General features: G+C 31.8%; 1 protein-coding gene and 1 long non-coding RNA gene across 2 annotated transcripts in view; one reads left to right on the top strand and one right to left on the bottom strand.

Annotated features, from left to right (window-relative positions):
- The window catches only part of LOC148620656 (G protein-coupled receptor GRL101-like), a 77,794-nt gene extending 61,328 nt beyond the window's left edge, over positions 1–16,466 (bottom strand). The window contains exon 1 of the mRNA XM_088574335.1: positions 16,094–16,466. Coding sequence (XP_088430461.1) covers positions 16,094–16,163 — 70 coding nt within the window. The 5' untranslated portion in view covers positions 16,164–16,466. The remainder of the gene's footprint in view (positions 1–16,093) is intronic.
- A 5,527-nt stretch (positions 16,467–21,993) lies between these two features.
- LOC148620655 (uncharacterized) overlaps positions 21,994–25,768 on the top strand; it is a 28,270-nt gene continuing 24,495 nt past the window's right edge. Inside the window, exon 1 of the long non-coding RNA XR_015920932.1 lies at positions 21,994–22,241. This is a non-coding gene — a long non-coding RNA (uncharacterized LOC148620655). The remainder of the gene's footprint in view (positions 22,242–25,768) is intronic.

Below are 25,768 nucleotides of genomic sequence, written 5' to 3'. Positions count from 1 at the left end.
AAACATATAATAAGAAAACAAGACTTCTTCATAACATTGTGTCAAATTTGTTGACTATTTTAGAATAGAGACAAATTGCGCCCAATAAGGTTTTTATTGCTATCAGTTCTCTCCATCTATAATATGAATGGAGCTAGACAGTCTCTAAACAAGTCAATACAGATTGATCATCCAAATAAAGACCTAATTTACACTTCATCAAGCCTTGCTTAGAAAAAAACTGAAATTTAATTTAAAAACATGTCAGTTATATATATATATATATATCTGGTTCGAATACTTGAAGGATTACTGGTTAGACCTGAAATTATATGGATACTGACACTATATTTTTATTATCTGAATTTATATGTTGAAATATACCAGATAAAATGAACCGTAATAGAAGCTGGAGTTTTAGAGCGCTCTAAACCTGGTTTAACCCACCTTTCATTTTTGAACACCTGTACCAAGTCAAGATCATTAGGATGGTTTCCAACTTTCCAGTTTTTACCATGATATTGCCATTCGTTATACAGACTTTCCTTTAGACATTTCCTTTTGATTACTGCCTGTTTTATCAGTTCGGAAATTGTGTTACGTCCCTTCATCCCTTCATATAGAATGAAACAAAAAAAAAAAGAACAAAAACGACAAAATAAAACAAAAATGAAACACGTGGCTTTTATGATTTTATTTCAATTCCTGAAAATAGTGTCGTGTTTTTAATTGGCTGAGATAATCTCTGGTATTTCATAATAGATTATTTTCATTTCTTTAATTTAGGAAACTGTTTAAAGGAAAGCAAGGAAATTGTTATAAAAAGAATATAGGATAAGTACTAAACAAGGAAAAAAAGGAAAGCAAAGGATAAGAATTTAAAAAAAATGATATGTACATAAAAGAGTAATCAAGGGAAGGAAGTTGCTAGCAGAAATCAAAAGAACGTAATCCAGGGATAAAGACCAGACACAGAAAACAGACACACACAACAAAATACATAAAATAACCATATAATACGTACAAAACAACACAAGTAAATGAGCAACTCGGACATCACTAAAACGTGGGAGTATGGACCAGGTGCATCCGTATAAAAAAGGCCTTTACTGTCAATTATTATAAAATATTGTAATAGAAGGTGCAGGCAAAAACAACGCCGGATGATCCATCGTTTTTAATCTTTTTTTATTTCTTCCTATCGTTTCAACCTATGTATTAGAATTATTTGATTTTGCCTCCTAAGTAAAACCATTTCTTTTGCATTTTGCAGCTATCATAAGGATTATTTGTTAATTACAGATATTGTATTATTAACTATAGTGTATTTAATGTATGAGCACCTGCCTTCTTCTGGATATCAGCTAATTGATACTATAATGCCTTTGCGTTGAATAGGACATATGATCCACACATTATCGCGATCACCACATGATTATGCGAAAGGTGTTTACAATGTGAATGTAACTGCAAATAAGAAGTTTCGTTATAAAATCTATAGATCAATCAGAAAGTAACTGTACAGAATACTAAGGATTGTGAGTCACATTGTGTTTGCAGGATATAGATCTAGAGGCATTGAAAGTAATCTCATCTCAAAGGTAATTGCTTTTAAATAAATAAATACAAACGTTCCAATGATTTTTAGGAGTTGTGTGCCCTAGGTCTACCTCCTTAAGTACCATTCTGTGTAAGAATCAGGTAAGGGGTGACACATCATAATTCTCAACATGGTCTTTCTTGGCTCAAATGTATTCAATGCATCAAGAAAGCAACTGAAAACTTATTTAAATCAATTTTGAAACATCTGTGACGTAGATATTTAAATCTACACCGTTCATATTACGAGGCTCCCATACTTAATGAAAGTGTAATTTGCATGATAGAGTCTTATTATCTAAATCAAGCTACAATGAAGTGGTTACAATCATTGCAAAACTATATTAGCGAAATATAGATGGAAATGTCTCGTATTAAACCCTCCTTTGCTCTATATATTGTCAACAGAAAACAAATTATGACTAAAAGCATCGTTACGACACCTTGAAACTTTTGCCTTCATGTCAAAATCGTATATATCACATCACATGCTTATTTTTAAATGCGAAGATATATTGTTTTTACTATGCGTTACGTCATATTTATACAGCTAGCAATAACACAGCTGAAAACAAAGAATATTATCCTGCCGTAGATACTGGTTTATAGTTAGATGTTGGTCATTTTTAAGTTTACTTATGCTTTTGTCAATTTGTTTATCCTTTCATAATTATTTTTATTTAGACTTTTGAGTTTTTGAATGAGGTCACAATCGTTATCCTTTTAGTTTATTTACATGTTTTCAACAAATTGTTTTGGAAGTCATTCAAGAGGAAATTAAAAACAAAAAAGACGGAAATTAACGATTTTTCATTGCTTATTTAACGGAAGTTGAATTAGAGTTTGGACATCAAAATGTTAGAACGTGTGCCTTAAATATACAGCCAGATAAAGGTAGAAAACTCACTTAATTTATCGTTTTAACAAAAATAAGATCAATAGGCAGAACCACAAAAAACATAATACATAGATGTTTTTTATAATACAATGAAACCTGTCTAATACGAACCATAAACAATCCATAAACCTTTGTTAACCAGACACTTTTTAAAGTATATTTATATCACGTTATATGAAATTTGGTTGACCAAAATCTTGTCTTAAACCAACCAAAGTCTAAAATGTGTCTGGTTTAGACAGATCTCACTGTTTCCCTCTTAATAATTATATTACTATTATAGGTTATGACAACTTATATATAATTTGAAGACATGCGCATCAATGGAATATAAAAAAAGAAATATATACCACATTATTATTGATCCATGAAAGGGTGGCCAGTATCAAATGTTTTAAGACACTATCTTGGGAAATTATGTCGATATAAAAATGTAAAATGTACAATGAGCACTCTATGACTAACACTTCTGTTGTTTTCATAAACAATAAAACTTTTTAGCGTTTTCTGGCAGTGTTAATTTGTGCTCTCAATTATACTTCATTTTTGCTTCTTGCAAGTAATTGAATAGAAATTTTTTTTAAAAATGTTTTTTTTTTAAAGTTGGTGAACGGTTTTGATACTTTTGCTACGCTGAATTTGCGGCAGAAAAAATAATATGATGTTTACATTACAAACTCCATGGAGAGGTCTCATTGAGGTGAAACCAAATCTGTTACAAATAAAAAATAAAAGAAAGAAAAAAAAACATGATATTAAAATTAAAATGATTTTTTATGAGAGTTTTTAAAGAATTCTTCTTCGTAAGGATATATAAATTAGGCCTTTTATCTTAAGACCCTTTCACTAAGTATTCCTTTTAAGGATACATTACCTAAGCACTCCTTTTAAGGATAGTTTAAGAGTAATCAAGGGAACTAAGGTTATAGCGGTCATCAAAAGAATGTAATCCAGGGATTTAACAAAAGCAAATGAGCAACTCGGACTCAACTAAAAACTAGGAGTATGAACCAATCCTTCTCCCTAACGATACTTTAACTAAACTTTCTACCTAAAGATCCCCTAACTAAACTTTCTTCATAAGGATAAGTCTTGTACCTAAAGATCCCTTAACTTAACATTCCGCCTTATGCTACTTTAACTAAGCCTTCTACATAAAAATCCCTTAATTAAAGTTCCTTCTTAAGGATACTTTAACAAAGCCTACTTCCTTAGGATACTTTAACTTAGCGTTCTATCTAAAGATTCCTACTAAACTAAACTAAACTTTCTTCCTAGGAATAGTTTGAATAAACCTTGTATATAAATATACCTTAACTAAACTTTCTACCATAGCTACCATAGGATACTTTAACTAAGCCTTCTAAATGAAGATCCTTCACTAAACTTTCTTCCTAAGGATACTTTAACTATGACTTCTTCATAAGGGTACTTTAACTAATTCTTCTCCCGTAGGATACTTTAATTAATTAGTCTCCCGTAGATACTTTAACTAAGTCTTCTTTCAAGGGAAACTTCAACTAAGCCTTCTTCCTACGTACACTTTAACTAAGCCTTCTTTCCTTTTAGGATATATTAACTGAGCCTTCTCCCTTAAGATACATTAAGTAAGCTTTTCCACTAAGGATACTTTAACTGTGCCTTCTCTCTTAAAATACTTAAAAGCAATATCATATTGCATGCAAATGCTATTTAATCACCACTAGTATTGTCACGCCCCAATGGAAGAGGGATGTTCAGCTCTGTAAAACTTAGATTTAACCCACCATTTCGATTGAAATGGTTGTAGCAAGTCAGGACTATTGTGGTTTAATATCTAATTTGCCAGGATCACTATTGGACTTGACTTGATTATTGATTGGTTAAGTGTCAGGTAATTTAGTTGTACCTTTATTAACTGAGCCTTCTCCCTAAGGATATATGGACTTTGGGTCATGTATTGTTAGAAATAAAAATCAATTCATTTGAAGTTCGGATGAAATACTACTATTTTGTAATCTTGATGATATATTTAATATAGTTCTACGTATACCTTTAAAATTTGAGAATAATGTGATCCCCTACCCTGCATCCAAGAAAAAATTCTTTCCTACAAAAATAGCTGACTTGAAAAAAAAACTGTCAAATTGTCAACAGTCATCTAATATCTTGTATAATAATGTTTGGGCATGAATAAGAATTAAACAGCCTGGACTTCTAATCGACTTCTTAAGAGTTTTATAGGCGTGGGAGTCCATTGTAGAACTTTATTTCCCTACTATAACTCGATTTTGATCAAACCAAACATATCACTTTGTACCATGTCCGACCTAAATCTAATGATTACTGCTTGCATATGACATCTTATCGGATTGCCACCCATATAGGCTAAAAACCACTAATTCCACTTCCCATAGGCTTCTATGCTAATTTCACAATATTCAATGGCTTCTCTGGACTTTACCTTAACTTTAACCTGCAGAGGACTATATATCAGCATGATTCTACATATGTCAGCTCACAATCCTCAGAATGGCATGTGGGGTTAGCAGACTTGCAGTGCAGTACTGGTCACCGGAAGTGAAGTGTCTATAAATAGCATGGGAAATCCCAGTGTTTTCACAAGATAGGGGTATATTTAGAAATCATTATGGAGATTAGGCTTCACATCACAAGAAGCAAAATGCACCTATAAAATGTACAGAAATGTTTTTCCTTTCAGAAACTGTTTAAATTTCTTAAATGAGATGAGAACTTTTTTCACAGCACTATGAGGAACAGGGGTAATTTCTGCGTAGGACTATTTTTGCGTACGTTCCAAATGCTCATTGGTTGAATTGGTGATCTGTAACCTAAACAGTCACTTTCTGTCTTAGAAAAAATAAATAACTATACAAGTATCTTCCTATAAACATACTGAATGAATTTGCAAAGTTTCAGTGAAATGTGACAAGCACTTTTTTAAATATTTGATTTTTAAATATAGGGTAACCAAGTTGCGCGAGCAAAAAAGTGACAATATTCTACCATACTTAAATGCATTAAATATTTGCAAAGAACTATTCTGACTTTTCAAATAAAAAAAATCAATCACAACTTGTTTTTGAACAATATTAATAAAGAACTAGCCTTTGAAAGTAGTCATTTTCTGAAAAATTGGTCTATTTTTAAAAATTTATGTCTGACATGCCTCCCCCTTTTTCTTGATCACATGTCAAAAACCCTAAATCTTTAAATTTTCGCAAAAGGTGATATCTTTGGCTTTAAATTTGTAAATACAGTGTTTTCACAATAAAACATGACAAGTAAAGGGCACCTAAAGCAAAAAAAGTACTCAAAAATGGATTTTCCATGTTGCCATAGGGAAATGCTTACATGTCCTTAACCGCAGTAATGAAAGTGAGTTTTTCCTCATTTCTAATCAAATTTTTGCTCAAATTTACACAAAACTTGATTTCAAGTGCTGATTACCACCATATTTAGGTAAATATAGCCCTCAAAGTTTAATATTTGATATTTGTACTAAATTTTCTACACTTTTCACAAGATAGGACATAAAATTCAGCCAAAAAGACCAATTTTCCATAATTTGGACCTATAACTTTTTTGTAGTGTATTCCTCTCATAGCAAAGTTTACAAGATCTTCAAGTAGTTTAAAGCTATTCCAAGAAACTTTTCATTTTGCCATGGCCTAAGCTTAAGGCTAAAAACCACTAATTCCACTTCCCATAGGCTTCTATGCTAATTTCACAATATTCAATGGCTTCTCTGGACTTTACCTTAACTTTAACCTGCAGAGGACTATAATCAGCATGATTCTACATATGTCAGCTCACAATCCTCAGAATGACATGTGGGGTTAGCAGACTTGCAGTGCAGTACTGGTCACCGGAAGTGAAGTGTCTATAAATAGCATGGGAAATCCCAGTGTTTTCACAAGATAGGGGTATATTTAGAAATCATTATGGAGATTAGGCTTCACATCACAAGAAGCAAAATGCACCTATAAAATGTACAGAAATGTTTTTCCTTTCAGAAACTGTTTAAATTTTTTAAATGAGATGAGAACTTTTTCACAGCACTATGAGGAACAGGGGTAATTTCTGCGTAGGACTATTTTTGCGCACGTTCCAAATGCTCATTGGTTGAATTGGTGGTCTGTAACCTATATAACAAGCTTTCAATTCCTAAAATGTTGATTTTAAGTTTGAAAAAAACAACATCGTAAAAGGGGTATTCAACTGTACATGTATGAAATTAAAAATATGATATCATGCCATAGAAAAAATCATTTTAAATAATTTAAATAGTCATTCAGATAATCGAGTTAAGCAATAAACAGGAATGAATATTGCAAACATTTGCTTCGATTAAAAAAGATCTGCCTGAAGAAAAAAAAACAAAGATAAATGGGAAATTTGAACAAATAGTGGAAGCACGTGTTTGATGCCATACACGAATGATGTAATTGTGAAATAATTTAAGATCTGACGTACATGTAATACAATTGATAGTTAGGGTAATTTAAGACCTCCTGCATGTTTACATGTAATATTTTAAAATTAAAAACAAATCTGGTTGAATAACGAATCGAATTGTCGGGTACAAAGTTCAAGGCTTACTAAAACCTCACAAAACGTTTGAAGCAGTTGGTCTTTACATATTAAATGCAATATGCTTTTGAAAAGAAATGTTTGAAACAGAACTTGAAATAACAGGAAATCTGAGATATGGTGAAAACAAGTTTTGTAGTTTCTTGTTTTTATTAAGAATTTATTCGTTTTAGTCTAGTGTTTAATAAGAGAAAACTTATCATAAATGGGTGAATTTTGTATAACACTAGTATAGTATGACCTTTGACCGTCTTGTTAGGTCCATAAATCTACAGCATATGTACCTCTGAAATAAACAACACTTAAACACAGTAATCAAGGAGTAACCAAGGGAACCAAGGTAATAGCGGTAACCAAAGAGTAATCAAGGGAACCAAGGTTAGAGCGGTAATCAAAGAGTAATCAAGAGAACCAAGGGTAAAGCGGTAATCAAGAGAACCAAGGTGATAGCCGTAATCAAAGAGTAATCAAGGGAATCAAGGTGATAGCGGTAATCAAAGAGTAATCAGGAGAACCAAGGTGATAGCGGTAATCAAAGAGTAATCAGGAGAACCAAGGTGATAGCGGTAATCAAAGAGTAATCAGGAGAACCAAGGTGATAGCGGTAATCAAAGAGTAATCAAGAGAACCAAGGTTATAGCGGTAATCAAAGAGTAATCAAGGGAACCAAGGTTATAGTGGTAATCAAAGAGTAATCAAGAGAACCAAGGTTATAGCGGTAATCAAACAGTAATCAAAGGAACCAAGGTGATAGCGGTAATCAAAGAGTAATCAAGAGAACCAAGGTGATAGCGGTAATCAAAGACTATTCAAGAGAACCAAGGTTATAGCGGTAATCAAAAGAATGTAATACAAAGACTTGACATGGAAAACAGACATACACAACAAAGAACATCGGTACTGCTGCATGGTTTTAGATTCTCTCCATCTGGCCATAACTTACAAACCTCAGACAAAGATGGTACAGTTTTTTCATGAAAACCATTGAGACGTTGCTTTATATCTTTCTCGAAATATTTGTTTTTATATCTATAAGAAATGCAATGACATCTCTGGGTTTTTTAAGTTACACGTAATATATGTTTATGCTTAAAAGTGGTTTTTTTTGCAGACAAAACAATATTGTTTTACAGTCTTGGTTACCTTGAATTCATTGACTAGAGATTACTGTATAAATTCATAACATAGCGAATATCGAATTTTTTTTTCAAAGGCAAAAACATTCAGAACACCTGATTTTTTTCAGGTTTAAATGGGGTTCAAACCACTCGTATCTGTGTATCTTCTTTTAGCTAGCTTTGTAAGAGGGCATATGGATTTGTTTTCTCTTTTACTAATCGCTGAAGAGAGGCCTTTCGAAATTCTAGGATATTATTTAAATCGGATAACGTCGGGTAAAACCAGACCTACCAACTTTGCAGAATTCTGGTAGTATCGAAGAATGCTGTCTGTAAGGTCTTGAGACGCTGTTCGGAGCTAGGTTTATAGTCGTTACTTGTTCTTTATCCGTTGTCGTTTTAATTTGTCACAGATTTTTTCTGCTTGACACTTGGAAATTCCTTCTTATCAATATTGTTGCTACATATTAAAGCGGACACAACAAACTTACTGATGATATAATCATATTATGTATTGCAAAAGTGATTTTGTTATACTCCTAGTTATGTAAGATATAAATTGCAGACAGCAATGTGATTAAAAACACTCATAAAATAAAAAAAAACATGAAAGCACTGTGTTTAACCCTTTATGATTAACTATTTCTCTATATAAAAAAGTTTATACACGATGGGTTGAGTTTGTTTTAATGTTTGTAGATGTTCTGAGATCAAAGAATTCAATTATAAAATTACAAGCACTGTTTTTGTTAATTCTTTTAAAGTGATAATTTAAATATTTGGTAAAAAAGGCCTGTAAACAAGTTACTTATTTGCACTGTTTGTTTGGTTTTATTTGGAGTGATACTTTTAACAGTCTTATATATAGCTATTTCGTCATTCATGTCATTTAAGCGAGATGAAGACCGACACGACGCTTATCATGAAGGATATGAGTACATCACACTTAATTTAATCAAGGAAAAAAACAAAATATTTCTAATAAGTTTCTTGAATAAGATTTATACCTCACAAATGAGGTGAGATTGAATATGTATGGTAACTAACATGTAGTGACAATTAATCTTAGTATTCAATCTTTTGTTAGCACATTGGTGATCGTAGCTAATGTGACTGTCAGTTATCAAATTCCGCAAGATTGTTCGTCTGTGTAATGTTCGTCATTACTTTTTTAACAAATATGGGCTCTATTTTACCACAAACTTCCTTCAGACTACAAACAAACCTGTGTATTTTAAAGACTGTATGGCATAGCATGCCCTATATATGAGAAAGTTACATTATAGCTATGTAAACTTAAATTAAAAACTGATCTGACATTTGCTTAGCTATTTTATCAGTTCTGCATGAGATAATAAAATAAAAAACAAAAAGAGATTTACTTAGTAAGATGCTCTCCTTTAAAAAGTTTAAATTACCTATTTTGTAAATGTGGTTATTGTTCTTCTATTGACCAGCAATTTGGATAGAGTTTAATTTTAATGAATGGAGAACATCTCAAAACATTATCTCAACTTAGTTGATTTTGGATCTTAAATATTTTAAAACAGAAAATGAAAATGAGTTTTAATAATATGGACCCAGGTTTGTTTTAGATTATACTCTAATGCACATGCTTGCCTGTAGTCAGAGGGAAATCATGTTGAAGGAGTAATCAAGGGAACCAAGGTTATAGTGGTAATCAAAAGAATGTAATCCAGGGACAAAGACCAGACATGGAAAACAGACATACACAACAAAAAACATAAAGTAACTAAAATCATACATACATAATAAAGCAAACCTTTTGGAAAGGTGATACTGAGCCTTAAATCAAGTTATTTGTATTGGAAACTTTTAACTCAATCAGATCTTAAGTAGTTATCGTATATCATAATGTCAGGCTAAAAATAATGTCTATGAATGAATGTACAATAAGTCATGTCGAAACAAAAACCGGAATAAACAGGTACAGATAACCTGTGTAAACCGGTCTTTTTTTAAGTGGAAGTTTTTGTAAGATCATCAGACAAAAAATCAGACCGATCTGACAATGTAATATCACTAAAGGATACTTTCGGTATTTGAAAGACTATTCTTTAATCTCTGCATCACTGGCTTTGCTAAGAAATTTTTCAATAAAATGTTAGAAAAATGAGGTTTTCGACAGAGTTGTCTGCCCTTAAAATGTTGATTTTCAGTGCATTCAAATGAAATTATAACTAAGAGCATATGGAAAATTATGCCTTATTGCCTTTATTCTGATGGTACAAATATCAAATAACACTATCAAAATGATGTTTTTTTTTCATTCCAAGTTTCACCCACTGCCCAATTGTTACAGGGACTGGCGCTTAAGTTCTCACAGTCCAAAAGGGTTTCGGTTTGGACATGAATTTTCCACTGTATTTGCCATAGTTCAGATACGCGATATGAAATACCGGAAAAATACAAAGGCGTTAATAATGGAAGAATTTAGAACGTAAATTATGTTAAAAATGAGAAAATTTTTGGAAAATAAAGGGACGGAACAAGTATATAACAAACAGTCATGACATACAAAATAGTCCCATGATCTCTGATTAATGGATGTGTTTAGAAAAAGACAAATATCAGAAATATCAAATGTTATTTTAGATATGCCATATCTCTATTATCTGTTTTGAACACAAATTTATGAAACGAAAATGTATATTGTTAAAACTTGTTATAGATGTATAAATTACGTTATGAGAAAGACAAAAACAGTGATATACTTCAATGTTGGTGCTTGTTAAAAATAAAAAGTTATAACCGTTTGATTATATGGTAATAACTAGATTTAATTTATACACAAATACGTTAGTGGACCATGAACACCAGAAAATAAGCACAACGGATATTTTGTAAATATGGTTTTTATCTATTAAAGTACATATGACTTTTAACTAGATTTCGAACGGAAGCATATGATAGATTGTCATTCAAATATACAGCACATGAAGTATGTTTGCTGTATTATCTTTCAATTCTGAGATGATTGAATGATACCACAGTTATTAAGAACTGTCTTGCTGGTTTACAGGTGTAAACTCTATCAAATAACAATTACTTGTTTTACTTACTGGTATCATAAAGAAATTCTTTATACAATGTTTTATCTAAACTGACAAGGTTGATCAGATACAGGCTTTGTATGGCACAATCTACAGGTTTCGTATGGTACAATTTTTGCATGTTCACAGCTTTTCCTATTGCCCATAGAATTTATCTATATGCTTATTGCCCCCCCCATAACTTTCGTCGCTAATATAATTATATTATAAAAAATAATTTTACTATCATATTTTTCACGATCAAAATATTGATTTTAATCAATAAATATTGATTTTAAACCTCATTTTTTTTCTATTCCAGACACCATTATACTCATAGATATAAACTACTTTTTACTACTTTTCAGAGATAGGAAATCGACAGCTACTCCTGTTTTTAGTGGAATCAGAGTTGCTCATTTACTTTTGTTACTTTGTGTGTATGATTTTAGTTACTTTATGTTCTTTGTTGTGTGTGTCTGTTTTTCATGTCTGGTCTTTGTCCCTGGATTACATTCTTTTGATTATCGCTATAACCTTCCCTTGATTACTCTACTGTAACATCATCTTACGCATTTAATTGTGATGATGATAATGATGAAGGAAAATATGTACATACAGTGTTACGTAATAACTTGTCTTTATTTATGACAAAGAAGTAAGTTCTACTTACCTAATATCTCGGTTTTGTTTATAACAACGATGTCAGAGTCAAAAAGTTAACGATGTTAATTTTATCTGGAAACGGCCTTCAAATTTAAGATAAATAAACACTATAAAGCTATCTTCCACATTTTCCAATACAAAATTCCTTTCACTCATTCTCATTCCCTGCCCCTATGGAACTTTGTCCCTTTTAATATTCAACTTTCCATAGTAAATGTGCAAAATGTATACGATGATATGCACATATTTAAATGTTAAGCAAGTAGATGAAAAAAACAAGACAATTTGCCATATAAAACTGTATTTGGCAATTTAGGACCACAACCTGTAAACAAACTCGTTGCTTCTGTATAAATCAAGGGGGAAGAAAGATGGGAAAGTTGGTAGTTTGGCAGATAATCTTTTGATATATTCTTCGTCTTTTTTTTTTAATTTTTGTATAGACTTATGTTATTCTAATATTTCTGTTTTATTTTCTCTCGGATATATAGTCTAATACCACCTAAAAATCTGCCTCCTTAGAAGATATTGTCTGTGTACCTGGTCGTGAACAATTTAGGGGATTGCCTCCCTTTGATATAACAATTACTTACCCACGTCAGTCTATTAATTAAAATTGTACTGATAATAACGTTATAAAATGTTTTTTGTTTCACATCTTTAACTTGTATTAGTATAATATTAGAAGAATAGCGAGCACTGGAGATATACAAATGGATTAAATTACATGACATTTTATTTTGAAATCAATTTTGCAACTGATGACATACTTGATAAAATGTCAAATAATTACGATGAAATATTGAAAGCGAATGAAATTATCATTCATTCTGAATTCAACCGTCAGATGTGTCGATAAAAATCCTTTATCAATTTTACAGTTATAATTACTACTATAAGAAAACATCATGATTCAATATTGAGCATCTTGACATTCTTAGCAATACGATTCCAATTGCATTTTATTTTTGAGTATCTACGTGCCATAAAGTAGTTGTTTATGTATATCTTATCAAGTCATTAAAACTTGGCTTTGTTTTATAACAGCATAACTTACCGTCACATTGATAGAAATGCCGTTTTACAAGAATTGTACGTCAAGTTTATCTCATGAGCGATATCTTTATCATATCGATATCAGTGACTTAGTACATCACGATCTTCTGCATAAACGTAAATATGGTAGACAGTGCATTTCTCATGAATAAATGTACATGTGGAAGACATTGCATTTCCTCACATAAAGGCATAAATGGTTGACAATGCGAATTAACAAAAATGTATAAATTGAATGGATGATTCATTTATGAATCTTAACTGTGAAAAAAATGCGGAAAACACTCTTGTCTTCGCATTTTGATGTAATGGCTAAATAACAAATAAATTCATGATTCATTGATATACAGATTACATGAATAGGGCTTGTATGTATCTTAATTCATGTGGCTCCGTTTATGAACGACAATTGAACCCTAACTCCCACACAAAAGTGTACGATGAGGTTATCCTACTATTTTATCGACGGAAGTCACTGATGCGTAAAGATGATAAAAAATATGAAACTTTTCCTAAGCTATAACAAGTTTGGTAACAATTGTCAAAAATTCTGACAACAAACATCATGGTGATGTACCTTGAGACCACGAGTTAAGTACAGAAACGTCGTCAGTTTTGAATGCTTTTAACAGTTGAAATCCCGGACTAAAATATAAGTAGACAACGAGACTTTCAAGCTCTATCACATGTTCATCTAAGAATCATAAAAGTTTCCAATATGTCAAAATTAGAAATTGAGACATAAAGAAATAATGAACGATGTTGGGTAAGTTAGAGCAATGCCCGATTGTTCATAGTGATCTCCAAACGACTGGTATACTATTTTTTTACATGAAGTCGAACTCTATTTGACTAATTTCTCTACTGTCCAATTCGTAAATGCTACTCATGTTAGTAAACATGCTATCATACGTTTGACTTTCTGATCACATGCATGTTTTAAGAAAACATCTCGACTTAAAATCCTATTTCTTATATTTTTGCATGGTTATTAGGATAACATATACTTGATTAGGTCTGCATCACGCATTGAGGAATATTGTTATCGTATCTTCGCAATGTTGGTATTGCTTTGAATTGTATACGTTTATGAGACTTTAAAGACTGATCATAGTATTGAATCAAACATACATCTACTTTACATAATAAACGAACTCACAAAATATGTACATATTCATTGCAGTAGCATTTTGTCAATCGATATAGTAGTATGCCGACATCACTTTTGATTACTAATTGAATGAGGTTTATCTTTAACAATTTTGGTCAGAAACACAAATTGAAGATAAAGCTATAATAAATTATCGCCTTCACCAACATGAGAACAGAAGATTTTTTTCAGAATGTCATAGTTTCTTTTCTTCATTCTAAACCAGGTCTGACATCTTATTACCAACTGAACGGGTGTTTCAAGAGGACGATTATACAGGATGCCCTTCATGCGTTCTCATAGTGTTTAAAGGAATTTGGATTTTTCAAATATTATTTGGTTGCTGTGTATTTTAAAGTTAATAAGTGGTATTAGGTGTTTGTTTGTTTTTATGGTTTTGTCTTTCTTCCCATATAATGGATATGTCATTTAACGTTCTAAGCAAGTATCGATGTCCAATTGTTTCTCCTAATTGTCCTTTAATTACACACCAAGCATTAATAACGACCGAATGGTAATGACAAAATTTCTGAACTGATAAACTCAGAGCAAAAGACAAAAAGAAAAGGCCGTATAACAAAAGGAAATATCAAAGGGAAAACAAGTACATTGGAAACCAAACGCAATAGTCCTGACTTGGCACAGGCATTGCCGTTATAAATGATAGGACAAACAAGGTTTTATAGCGCGCTAAACCTCCTGCTTCCATTACGATTAATTATTTTATTATTATTGTATACTACAATACAAATGGTCAGCATAAAATTGGCAACAGTCAAAATTTGTAAAAATCAATAGTAAAAACATTCTCTAACAACACATACACAAAGGAACAATACACACATAATTAAGGAGTTGATTGACATTTGCCACCTGTTCATCTAGAACATTTTGATTATGATAATTCATTTCCGTTGACAAAGAAATAATTTGCTTATCATGCTGACTTAGTTCAAATATGTAGCATAGATAAGGTTTTTAAAATCTTTCTGCACTTTATAATTAGAAATATAAAAAAAGAAAACTCTGGTAGGTCTTCTCTTAAATAAAATGTGTGTTGTTTATATTGACATGGTTTGCTGTAAGACACACAAACGACTAAAACAAATCTAACGTGGAGATATCCTGTGTGTGATGAAATGATACCCAATGAGGTTATGAAGATATGATATGACAATGAGTGCGTGAAAAATTCTTATTATTGGTTGATTAATGTTTTTAGTCTTGGAGTTTTCTAAATATTTAAACATCAAATATAAACACATTTAGAAAAGTAACAATTTAGATGCTAAATTAACCACTATATGAAAAAACAAAATATTTTAAAATCTCAATAAATAGCGAATTATCAATATACGTATGTTTGAATAATTTTGAAATTATGTGCCCAGGATTTTAGTTTACTTTTGAAAGTACTTAAATTGAATAGAGCTACTAAGAAGTTGTGTTTTGATTTCAAATAATATACAAAAGTTAAGCAGTTATTCTAATTATAAACTATTATTATAGATTTATACTGATACAGTTTTTGGGTATGACCAAAGAATATCCTCTTAAGTATAATGAATCAATTAAAATAACAGACACACAGTCCATGTATTAGATAAAATTGTCATTCAATGTCAATTGTGGTTTTAAAAAAGGAATTTATATTGTTTAAAAAGACACATAACCGATTAAAAAGCCCTCATACATTTTTTTAAATAAGATAAGCAGGTTTAGGTATTCGATTTATTGTATTTTTTCCTTTCGTGCACGGTACTGCATACCCAAATATTTAGCTCTAACACTACCAATCAACTGTTTATTTTTACCTATCTATTTAGTTACCGTTGCTGATAATACATTAAACTCAAGTGCAGTGAACTTTTCATCTAACACTATATCGAAACTTTCAGTAAAATTATACAATGTATTTATTACAATTTGATTTAAAAATCCGATGAAGATGATAAAGTTGAAACAGAAAAAAAACACTTACCGTATGAAAAATAGAAAGAGACGAATAATATTTTGAATAACATCCCAGACAGAAGATTTCCCTCTTTCATCAACAATAGTTTGTATTTCCTTTAAAAGCTGTAAGATCAAGCAATAGTTCAATAATCATTTCATCGTCAAGACATCATAATGTGTCACAGCAATTGAAAAATATGATGGTATTATAACAACTCTAGACTAATAACTTGTGAACCAATTTCAACGTGATCCGTTGCTGTTAATTGAATATCTATTAAAGACGTACCGAAGTTAGTATAATTTGATACGTAATGTTTCATAAACTCCTTATGCTAGTGTGTTATTCCGGGTCGATGAAAATTTCGCTGTTCTGCGTAAATATCGTTATAATCAGTGACTGTGGTTCTACCATGTGCGATTATTTGATACTCTACTATGTTTTATACTATGAAATAACAAAGAAATTTGTTTGTTTTTCGCCTTTCTGGTACCCTTACTAATTGTCTTTGTTATTAGCGTATATCAACTCAGTACTGTGCATTAAACTATTCGTTAATCCATTTTATATTTCAAAGAGTAATATCTTTAATAAACGTTTGTTTTGTTTACACCTCTTCTTCATAAAAGATTCACTAGTAATCATTTCATCGTCCAAATACGTTACTGTTCATGATAACGCTGAGAAAATTACTTTCACCTAAAACCGACTACAACTGCGCGCAACATTTAATAAGCTGATAACGATCGACTTAAATAGAAAAATTCAGCGTTTTTTCTCATTACTATTCTATAGAAACTTCCTAGACCATTTAGTACGCCCATACATTAACTGCATTCACAAATGGTCAAAGATGATTGCAATTGTTTTGTTTATTAGTAGTTGTTATTCTTCTAATTTAGACGTCACATGAACGCAATCAAAGACTGACTGCCATATAACAGGATAATAGTATATTACAATGGAGTAATATCATCAGAATGTTTCTAGCCTAATGACTGACTGTAGTTAAAATAATTGTTTAGCTATGTTTTGTCGCTGCCAATTTAATTACTAATTTTTTTACAAACATCTTGCAAAGCTGACATTCATCTATAAATTTAAAATGGTAAATTTTGTCATCGATTTTTAAAGATGCTTTTATTCGTATAAATGTCCATATAAACATTTTTCGCTTTAGGTAATGGTATGGTTGTAACATTTTTTTTTTAATTTTAGGATAGATTGGTTGATTGTTGGGGTTTAACGTCCGAGCAGCAATATTTCAGCTATATTCAGACGATGAACATGAAATGGATGATAAAATGAACATGAAATGATGATGAAATGAAAAAAAGGGATGGGACACAAGGAAAATAGGGTCGAAAAATTTTGATTGCCACTAGAAAAAAGGGAGGGATGGGTAAGATCGGGCAATTTAGTCTTCTGTGGCGGAGCGAAAAGGTTCCTACTCCTACCGAATACCACATATGGGTTCTTTAACGTGGGAGGAATGTGGCATCCTTCCTAAAACGTTGCACCACTATGGTTTGATGTCAGGTTTTCCGTATTATAGCCTGGGGTACCCAATTCCACCAGCTGGGGCACACAACCCAGTTGCTCTGTGGGCAGAGCGCCTAGCCCCCGGCTAGGTTTCTGTGCACAATTTATTCGCCTTTTACGACAAGCTTAGCGCTGCTGCAGGCCTGTTCTTTTGACACCCGGACCTGCACGGGGATCAGTTTTAAGAAACTTTAATTTTAAGAAACTTTGATTTTATTAAAATTGTTTTTATGTGAGAGTGATTCTGAAATTTTCTATTAGCTCCCCGCATATCTATCGATCATGATCACTGATGTCTTTTTCTTGTCGTTCATTTATATCATGAATAAGTATATCTGAATATTTCTATGGGTTGATATTCAGATGTAAAGATTTCCGTATAGTTTATTGAACTCAACCATGTGAAACTAAGAGATTAGAAAATAAATTAATTTGTACATGTAGTTGCAGAGTTCGTATTTTTGTGTTTGGTTTATAAGAACATTTTTTTTTTGCTTTAAAAAGTTTAATTTTAGTATTGTTTTTTTTTTTTTTTTGTTTTATGTTTTTCATTTTTGATAACAAACGATTATAGATCAATTTTGGTTGTGTTAGCTTTTTTTTTCTTTTTAGTAATTTATATTTAATTCTTTACAGGTCGGTTAAGAAGAAAGGGCAACTGATACTTTAACTTCTACTCAAACTTTCCTATTGATTAAACCAACGACTTGGTAAAAGTGCAAATTATAATAATTTGAATTGGGAAAACGACTTAACATACATTCGCTAATAAAAGTTGTGTATGAATGAAAATAATTTCTGAAAAATGGTAGTTGATAATAGAAACTTCAAGTATCCTTCTTTCGCCTACCCGGACTTGACTTTTTATGAGGAACTCGGTGGGAATTTCTGGAAGAGCAGAAGACGCTTACCCTACCGGTACAACTGGTCCATGCTCCCAGTTTTTGTGTAAGTCTGAATTGCTCATTTACGTTTGTTACTTTGTATGTATTATTTTGGTTAATTTATGTTCTTTGTTGTGGTTGTCTATTTTCCATGTCTGGTCTTTTTTCCCTGGAATACATTCCTTTGATTTCCGCTAGAATCTGGGTTCCATTGAGTACTGTTCCATATAAACCGGTACTTATCACCTGAAAACTACCGATACATCAAAATTGACCGACACATAAATCAGACAAAACACGAACAAAATGTATCAGTTGCGGTTTAAAATCCCACAAAGAAGAGGACATGACATTAGGTGTTCCGGAAAAAATCAAATTAAAATTAAATAATACAAAATTTGTCGAAAATGGGAAAAATAAAACTGTATCGAATATGTTATTGTCCATAAATTTGGTGATCGTGTTACTGTATGCGGTTGATGGTTTGTCTTGTTTGTCACGAATGTTTAAAGTTCCAGAAACTTTACATTTCGATTAAATGTGATAAAAACTTTAAAAAGAAAAAGGTGCATAGCCAAACCAAATAAAGTGAAAGAGATTTCACCTTATCATTGTTAACCTTTACATTGTCTTCTGTGATAAAATTGTTGTAGTGATTTCAATTCAAGTGATTTTTTTAAAAATTAAGATCTATATCTACATCTTTATCAAGAAATTTAACAACGTCCAAAACATTTTATAGTAATGGAACGTTATATAACAGTATGAGTTATTATCATAGTCTCTCATCACGTGACTCAGTTGTCCTAATCTCTCATTCAAATGTATGGAGATTTGCTATTTTCAGAGTAGAGTTCACTATTTTAGATAAGACATTTTTTTGTGTTAAAAATATAAGAATAAAAATTTACTAATATCTAGTTTAACCAAATACAAATATTGAGAATAGCAACGAATAGAAGGGTTGTAATGCAGCGTTTCGAGATCCCGGATGTGAATAATAATATGCAGATTGGTCTCTGGAATACCTTCTACATCAAAAGTTTTCGGAAAGGAGCACCATCGCAATGACAGTGTAAGGAACATAATTACGGCTCTGCAATTCACATACCAATGATGCTTATGTTACTCAATAAATCCTAAATATATGCATGTGAAACTGCATGTATCTTTGAAGTTGAGCTGCCAATTTCGTTTAAGATAGTCTTCATTCAACAGGAAGAAAATTTATTTCAAAATAGTAAGGTGTGCAGATGATTATCAGTGCATTGACTGACTTCACCTATTTGTTTTGGCAACAGCCATCCAAATTATTTTTGATTAACTAACAAGTTTATGCGAAGTCATGTCTAATCAGATTTTTAGACTAGTTTCAAATTAGCCAGAAATTACTAATAAGATAAAGATACGATTATTGAAACTCTCTGGTGGGTATTTTTCACTGTTTATTTAATTACTCGTAATAAGTCTTCTCGGGAATGCCAGATTGAAAACCTTTTCACCTCTCTGACGTTTCCTTCCTCAGTATTATGGGTATTAATATGCTATGTATGATAGGCTATAATATCTAATAGATCAAGTTTTAACGTCGGTTTCAACTCTCAATCAATTATCACGAGTCTTTTATGGAAAAGAATTAAAGTGTAGGTCTGTAGTTAATGTACATTATAATTCTGCTAATTAGTAAAATGATATGGAAATCCAGTTTACAATAATACATACATATATACATGTTTTTTTTCAATTTGCCGTATTTTCGCATTACGTCGTCTACCAGACATTTTGTATCGCACTAGAACTCTAACAAAGAGGCTTCTGGAACAGGGTTATGTTGCTACAAGATTGAAGTCATTACTACAGAAGTTTTATGGTTGTCATTATAAACTCGTGGATCGTTACGGTGTATCCATCTGCGCCATGAAAAATGATTTGCTCAACATGTCATAGTTTTCCTTTCCTCTTTCGTCTACCCCGGACTTGACTTGTTTATGAGCAGCTCGGCGGGTGTTTCTAGAAAAGCAGAGGACGCTTACCCTACCGGTGCACCTGGCCAATGCTCCCAGTTTTAGTGGAGTCCGAGTTGCTCATTTGCTTTCGTTACTTTGTATGTATGATTTTAGTTACTTTATGTTCTTTGTTGTGTGTGCGTGTTTTCCATTTCTGGTCTTTGTCCCTGGATTACATTCTTGTGATTACTAACAAAATATTCAGAATGTAGTATACTATTTGTTCGATTTTTTCGTTTTGTTTTGTTTCTTGTCTTTTTTTTTTTTTTTTTTTTTTTGGCCCTTACTAAAACAGGTAAATTACAACGTTTGTACAAAGCAAATAGGCGCAAAATAATATTTGGTCAATGACATGTTGTTTGCACCGAAAATGGTAGCGAAATAAAAAAAATCAAGTCAACAGGGAAAAATACTTGGTAACATTTAGTTTTTTACATGACCAACATGATACTATCTCTACTCATTTTGTTCAGTTCGTTGGTGATGCAGTGTGAATAAAACGGATGCTATCACTGTTAGGTATGTTGTGGAATAGATGTGTATTAGTAAGTCAACTCTTTATTCGAGTGTGAACATTGTCTAATGAATCAAATTATTTCTCTATGTTTTATTTATAATACAATCATTCGCTGTGTTTACGTGTTGTTGCAGTGTTGCAACTGTGTTTTTATAACTGAACACTATCTAGAAAAGTAGAGGACGCTTACCATAACTGTGCACCTATTCCATGCTCTCAGTTTTAGTGGAGTCCGAGTTGCTCATTTGCTTTTGTTACTTTGTATATATGATTTTAGTAACTTTATGTTCTTTGTTGTGTATATGTGTTTTCCATGTCTGGTCTTTGTCCCTGGATTACATTCTTTTGATTACCGCTACAACCTTGGTTTCCTTGATTACTCTTACAACAATGAAAACCATTTAATACTACATATTCTACGATTGAATATAGATGGGGGAAAAGAAGCTAAATTTGGCACCTCGAACTTTTATTACGATCAACACAAGGAATTTTCAGAGCTTTTGTCTTTTGTAATACTACAGTGTTAGGTTTCCTTCAATTATTTATTTTCTGTGGATACATTCTAAAGCAGAAATTATTTGTTCATGCACTTGTTATGGGTAAATACATTTTAATAAAATTTCTAATCTGATTTTTCCTCTTTATATTGCAATGATAATTGATCTGTCAGACGCTCAAGAGAGTCCTCAGAGTGCGATGCTTAAATGACTTCTGTACCTGACACGACAATCACATGATTATATAAACAAAAGATGTCATTCCCTTGAATATAAAAAGTGTATTACAGTTAATATGACGCTGTATCATGAGACGTTATAATTTTTGACTTGTAATGTTGACCAATTAAAAAGCTAAACGCATTATCCTTTGAGTGACATACAATGTATGATTTTTTTTCATATCTAATTACATAAAAGTATAAAGAGATTTCGGATGTAATAAATAGTTGTGAAGGTGTGTTGAAGCAGTAAAACATCAGCAGTTTCCGTAAACTCACGGTAAGAACTATTTGGTGGTTGTCATTATGAAGTCGAGAATCGTTATGGTGTATTCAATTGCATCATAGGAACCAATTTGTTCACCGCGTCATACTTTTTCTTCCCTCTCTTCGTCTACCCTAGCCTGGATTTGATATTTTATGAACAACTCGGCGTATGTTCATAGAAAAATAGAGGACGCTAATCCTACCGATGCCATTGGTCCATGCTCTTGGTTTTTAAGTGAGTATTTGTTGCTAATTAACGTTTGTTTCTTTGTAATTGTTATTTAGGTTACTTCACATTCTTTGTTGTGTGTGTCTGATTTCTCTGTCTTGTCTTTATCCTTGAATTATATTCTTTTGATTTCCGCTATCTGTTGTTCATAACGTTGTTAAGAAGTAAACATGAAGCACATCACAATAAGTTCTGTGTTCAATATATTTTAATTCTTGGATATGTTGAAAACAATAAACTGGTGAATTAGTCCAATTTGGCCCCAAAAAACAAAATAAAAGTACCAGAACTCGCTATATATTTTTCGGGATTGTTTTGTGCCATAACGAACAGGTAATGTAAAAACTCTGTTAGATATTTGGATAATTCGATAAAACAAGTTAATAATATGATTACCAAACCGTATTAACCGATTTGTCTCGGGTTTTATTATTTAGAAAGTTAATCGATTTATCAATCAAGCCTGTCCGCGAAATTGTTTATTTATGCGCATGCCTTAGGGACTACAAATACAAACTACATATTTATCGATTTTGTTCAATCCCAAAATTCTACATCTATAAACCTTCATACTGGGGAAGTTTTGAATAAAATGCAAGAAACTAGGACAGTGATTTGAGTGCATGATTAGGTTAATTTCTAAAACTAATAGAAATATTGCAGAACCGTAAAAAAACTAAACGAAAGGCAAAACACATTTTATTTGAATTTAATGCAACATGTACATTATATTTAAATGAACAAGTGGGTTGGAAGTATCAACTTAGCATCACAAAATTCAAGACTCGTAAACCACTGAGGTTTCATTCCTTGTATTTTTTACACGGTCAGACTTCTCGGTGCTTGATTTGGCTCCCCGTTTCGGTATTTTTTATACTATTTGTGTACAATTTATGTTTAGATCGATCTTGAAATTTCTGCTGATGAAAGGTTACTGTCTTAGATAATTTGTATTAAAAAACTAAGTGACCTCAACAGCAACATGTGTGTACATTATAATAACATTCTTGAGATGCATATCTTTTCTAAGATGGGAAAGGCATTAAATCTTTTGAATTAATGTAATGCTATAGACCAATAGGAGAAATAGAAAGTTGTCAGTTGCGTCTATTTTATATGCATCTGCAATGTGTACAATATGCCGTCCAATCGTAACGGTCTGTTATATTTTCGGAATTTGTACATATTATGAAACAGACTTGCTAAAACTGAAAAGGAAACGACTGGAGCTACCCTTAAAGTTTATTTGTTTTTTAAATCCGGAATTTTGAACATCTCAGTATTCACCAGTAGTCACTAAAATGGGCAATGCAAATTATTTCCACTTTCGTCGAACTATTTCTCGCCGAAAGTTCCGAAACAGAGTAATAAATCAACGTAGGATGTATCATCACAAAAAAACCCTAAATCAAATATGGAAGTGTATTGGTTTTGACGTATGAAGTATGACCACAAACCCTAGAGTAAAATGAGCATATGTCTCTTTCTACACAATGAAACATTATCAACGTTTTGTTGTCTTTACATGTAGCAAAAATATTTGTTTAGACAAGTTTCTAGTATTGTTCATTTTACACTGGCTTTTGTTAATTTCTAAATATACACTAAAATTACTTGCCTGGGTCCATGATTAAAACACACACTACTGATGTTCTGAAACTGATATCAAAGCTCCCGCTGTTCCTATTAAAGAGTAATCAAGGGAACCAAGGTTATAGCGATTATCAAAAGAATGTAATCCAGGAATAAAGACCAAACAAGGAAAACAGACATACGCAACAAAGAAAATAAGGTAACTAAATCATACATACAAAGTAACAAAAGCAAATGAGCAACTACTCCACTAAAAACTGGGAGCATGGACCAGGTGCACCGGTAGGGTAAGCGTCCTCTGATTTTCTAGAAACACCCGCCGAGTCCGGGTAGACATACGAGGGAAGGAAAACCATGACCCGTTGAATAAATCAGTTTTCATTTTAGTTTTTGCTAAAAAAAAAAAAAACAGACCAAAACAAAACGAAACAAAAAAAAAAATAAAATAAACAGTGGTGAGTCCCATCAATTCAAAAAAGTGTCAGTAAGGATGATTGAATGCAGATTGTTATAAATTTGGCAGGGTTAATTCATTTTAAACCGTGATTTTTATGATAGAGTCTTGATTTTAACCGACAAAACACCTACCGTCTAAGGTCAGTAGTAGTGCAGGAGTTCTGAGACAATAAATTTCTGAAGAGTGAAAAGAATTTATTTGTATGGTTTTCTAACGCCAACGTATTGTCATCAGCTTTCTGTGTGATAAACTATTTTTATCATTTTACTGTACTAAGCAGTATGCAGAAAACACATTCTAATCCTTCAGGAAAAAGTTGTATAAGTCGGATTCTTTTCAATATCAAGCCTTTGTTTTTAAATTAAGCTTTTAACAAAACTGAATTTTTGTAATAACATTGCAGGTCATCTACGTCAAATGATTTGAATACTTTTGTGTTTTTCTCACAGTCGTTTTTTCAGATACATATCCTTATTATATCGTGTAACTGTGAGTAGCGGATTTTTATAATTATTAATGTCATCACATATCTTAAAGGGTATTTATAATTTGATAGGAACACGAGACACGTTATTTTCATATGTTTAGTACAACAACTGTATGAAAGCTGTTCTCTGTAGGAATTTGAACCAAGTCGACAAATAGAACCCTTTTATTTCTAACGTTCTTTGATATTCATTAATTGAAGAAGGAAAAATAACATAACTGAAGATTAAGTTCCTACTGTGTACAAGTAATAATTTCGTCTGATAAAAGGTTTGATGTTGAAAATCATGATTTGAAATAAGTGTCATACATATGCTTCTTTGTTTTGTTTGATTCGCATATTGTTCTTGTTTTTCATCTTTAATAAAAGAACCAGGCAGTGGTTAGCTAACGACAAAAATATTTGTTTATGAATGATTGCAAATTGCAGTCACTGAATAGGATATATAAATTTATGTGTGGTTACAGAGTATGATTTTTGTAGTACATGTTTGTAGTAAATCGTTTTCGTGGCAAGTATTATAAGTGAGTTTATTAATTTAGTAGATATTGAGGATTCGGCAGTGACCACATATGGACGCGTTTGTTTGCTGTTTGCCGTTTATTTTTTTCATTTTCTGTTATTTATATCATAAATTTATGGTACATTTGACTTTTGGTAACATGTACTCTTTGTTTTGGAGATACGGTATCCATATCGTTGAAATCTTGTTTCAGGGATGCTTGTTTGTGTTAAATTTTGACAGTTTGTATTAATGTCTAGCAATATATGAGGTGGTCATTTGTGTCATCCAGTACCTAACTTAGTGTACGTGTTCTTTTCTATTTTCCTGGTCCTTTAGCTACGAATATTTGAATATCAATGTGCTAAAATACGCGTACAAGTATAGAGCGAAGGAAAGAATAGCACATATATACTTTATATTCGTTTGATCAAAATGAATTCAGAAAATAATTGCTGTGCATGACAGATACGCTTCTGATTGTGAGTTATATT

The sequence above is a fragment of the Perna viridis genome, chromosome 3 (genome assembly GCF_037379345.1).
Source record: "Perna viridis isolate PV_CMFRI_1.1 ecotype Kerala chromosome 3, ASM3737934v1, whole genome shotgun sequence".
Taxonomy (NCBI): Eukaryota; Metazoa; Mollusca; class Bivalvia; order Mytilida; family Mytilidae; genus Perna; species Perna viridis.
This window is presented reverse-complemented; position numbering and strand designations above follow the sequence as displayed.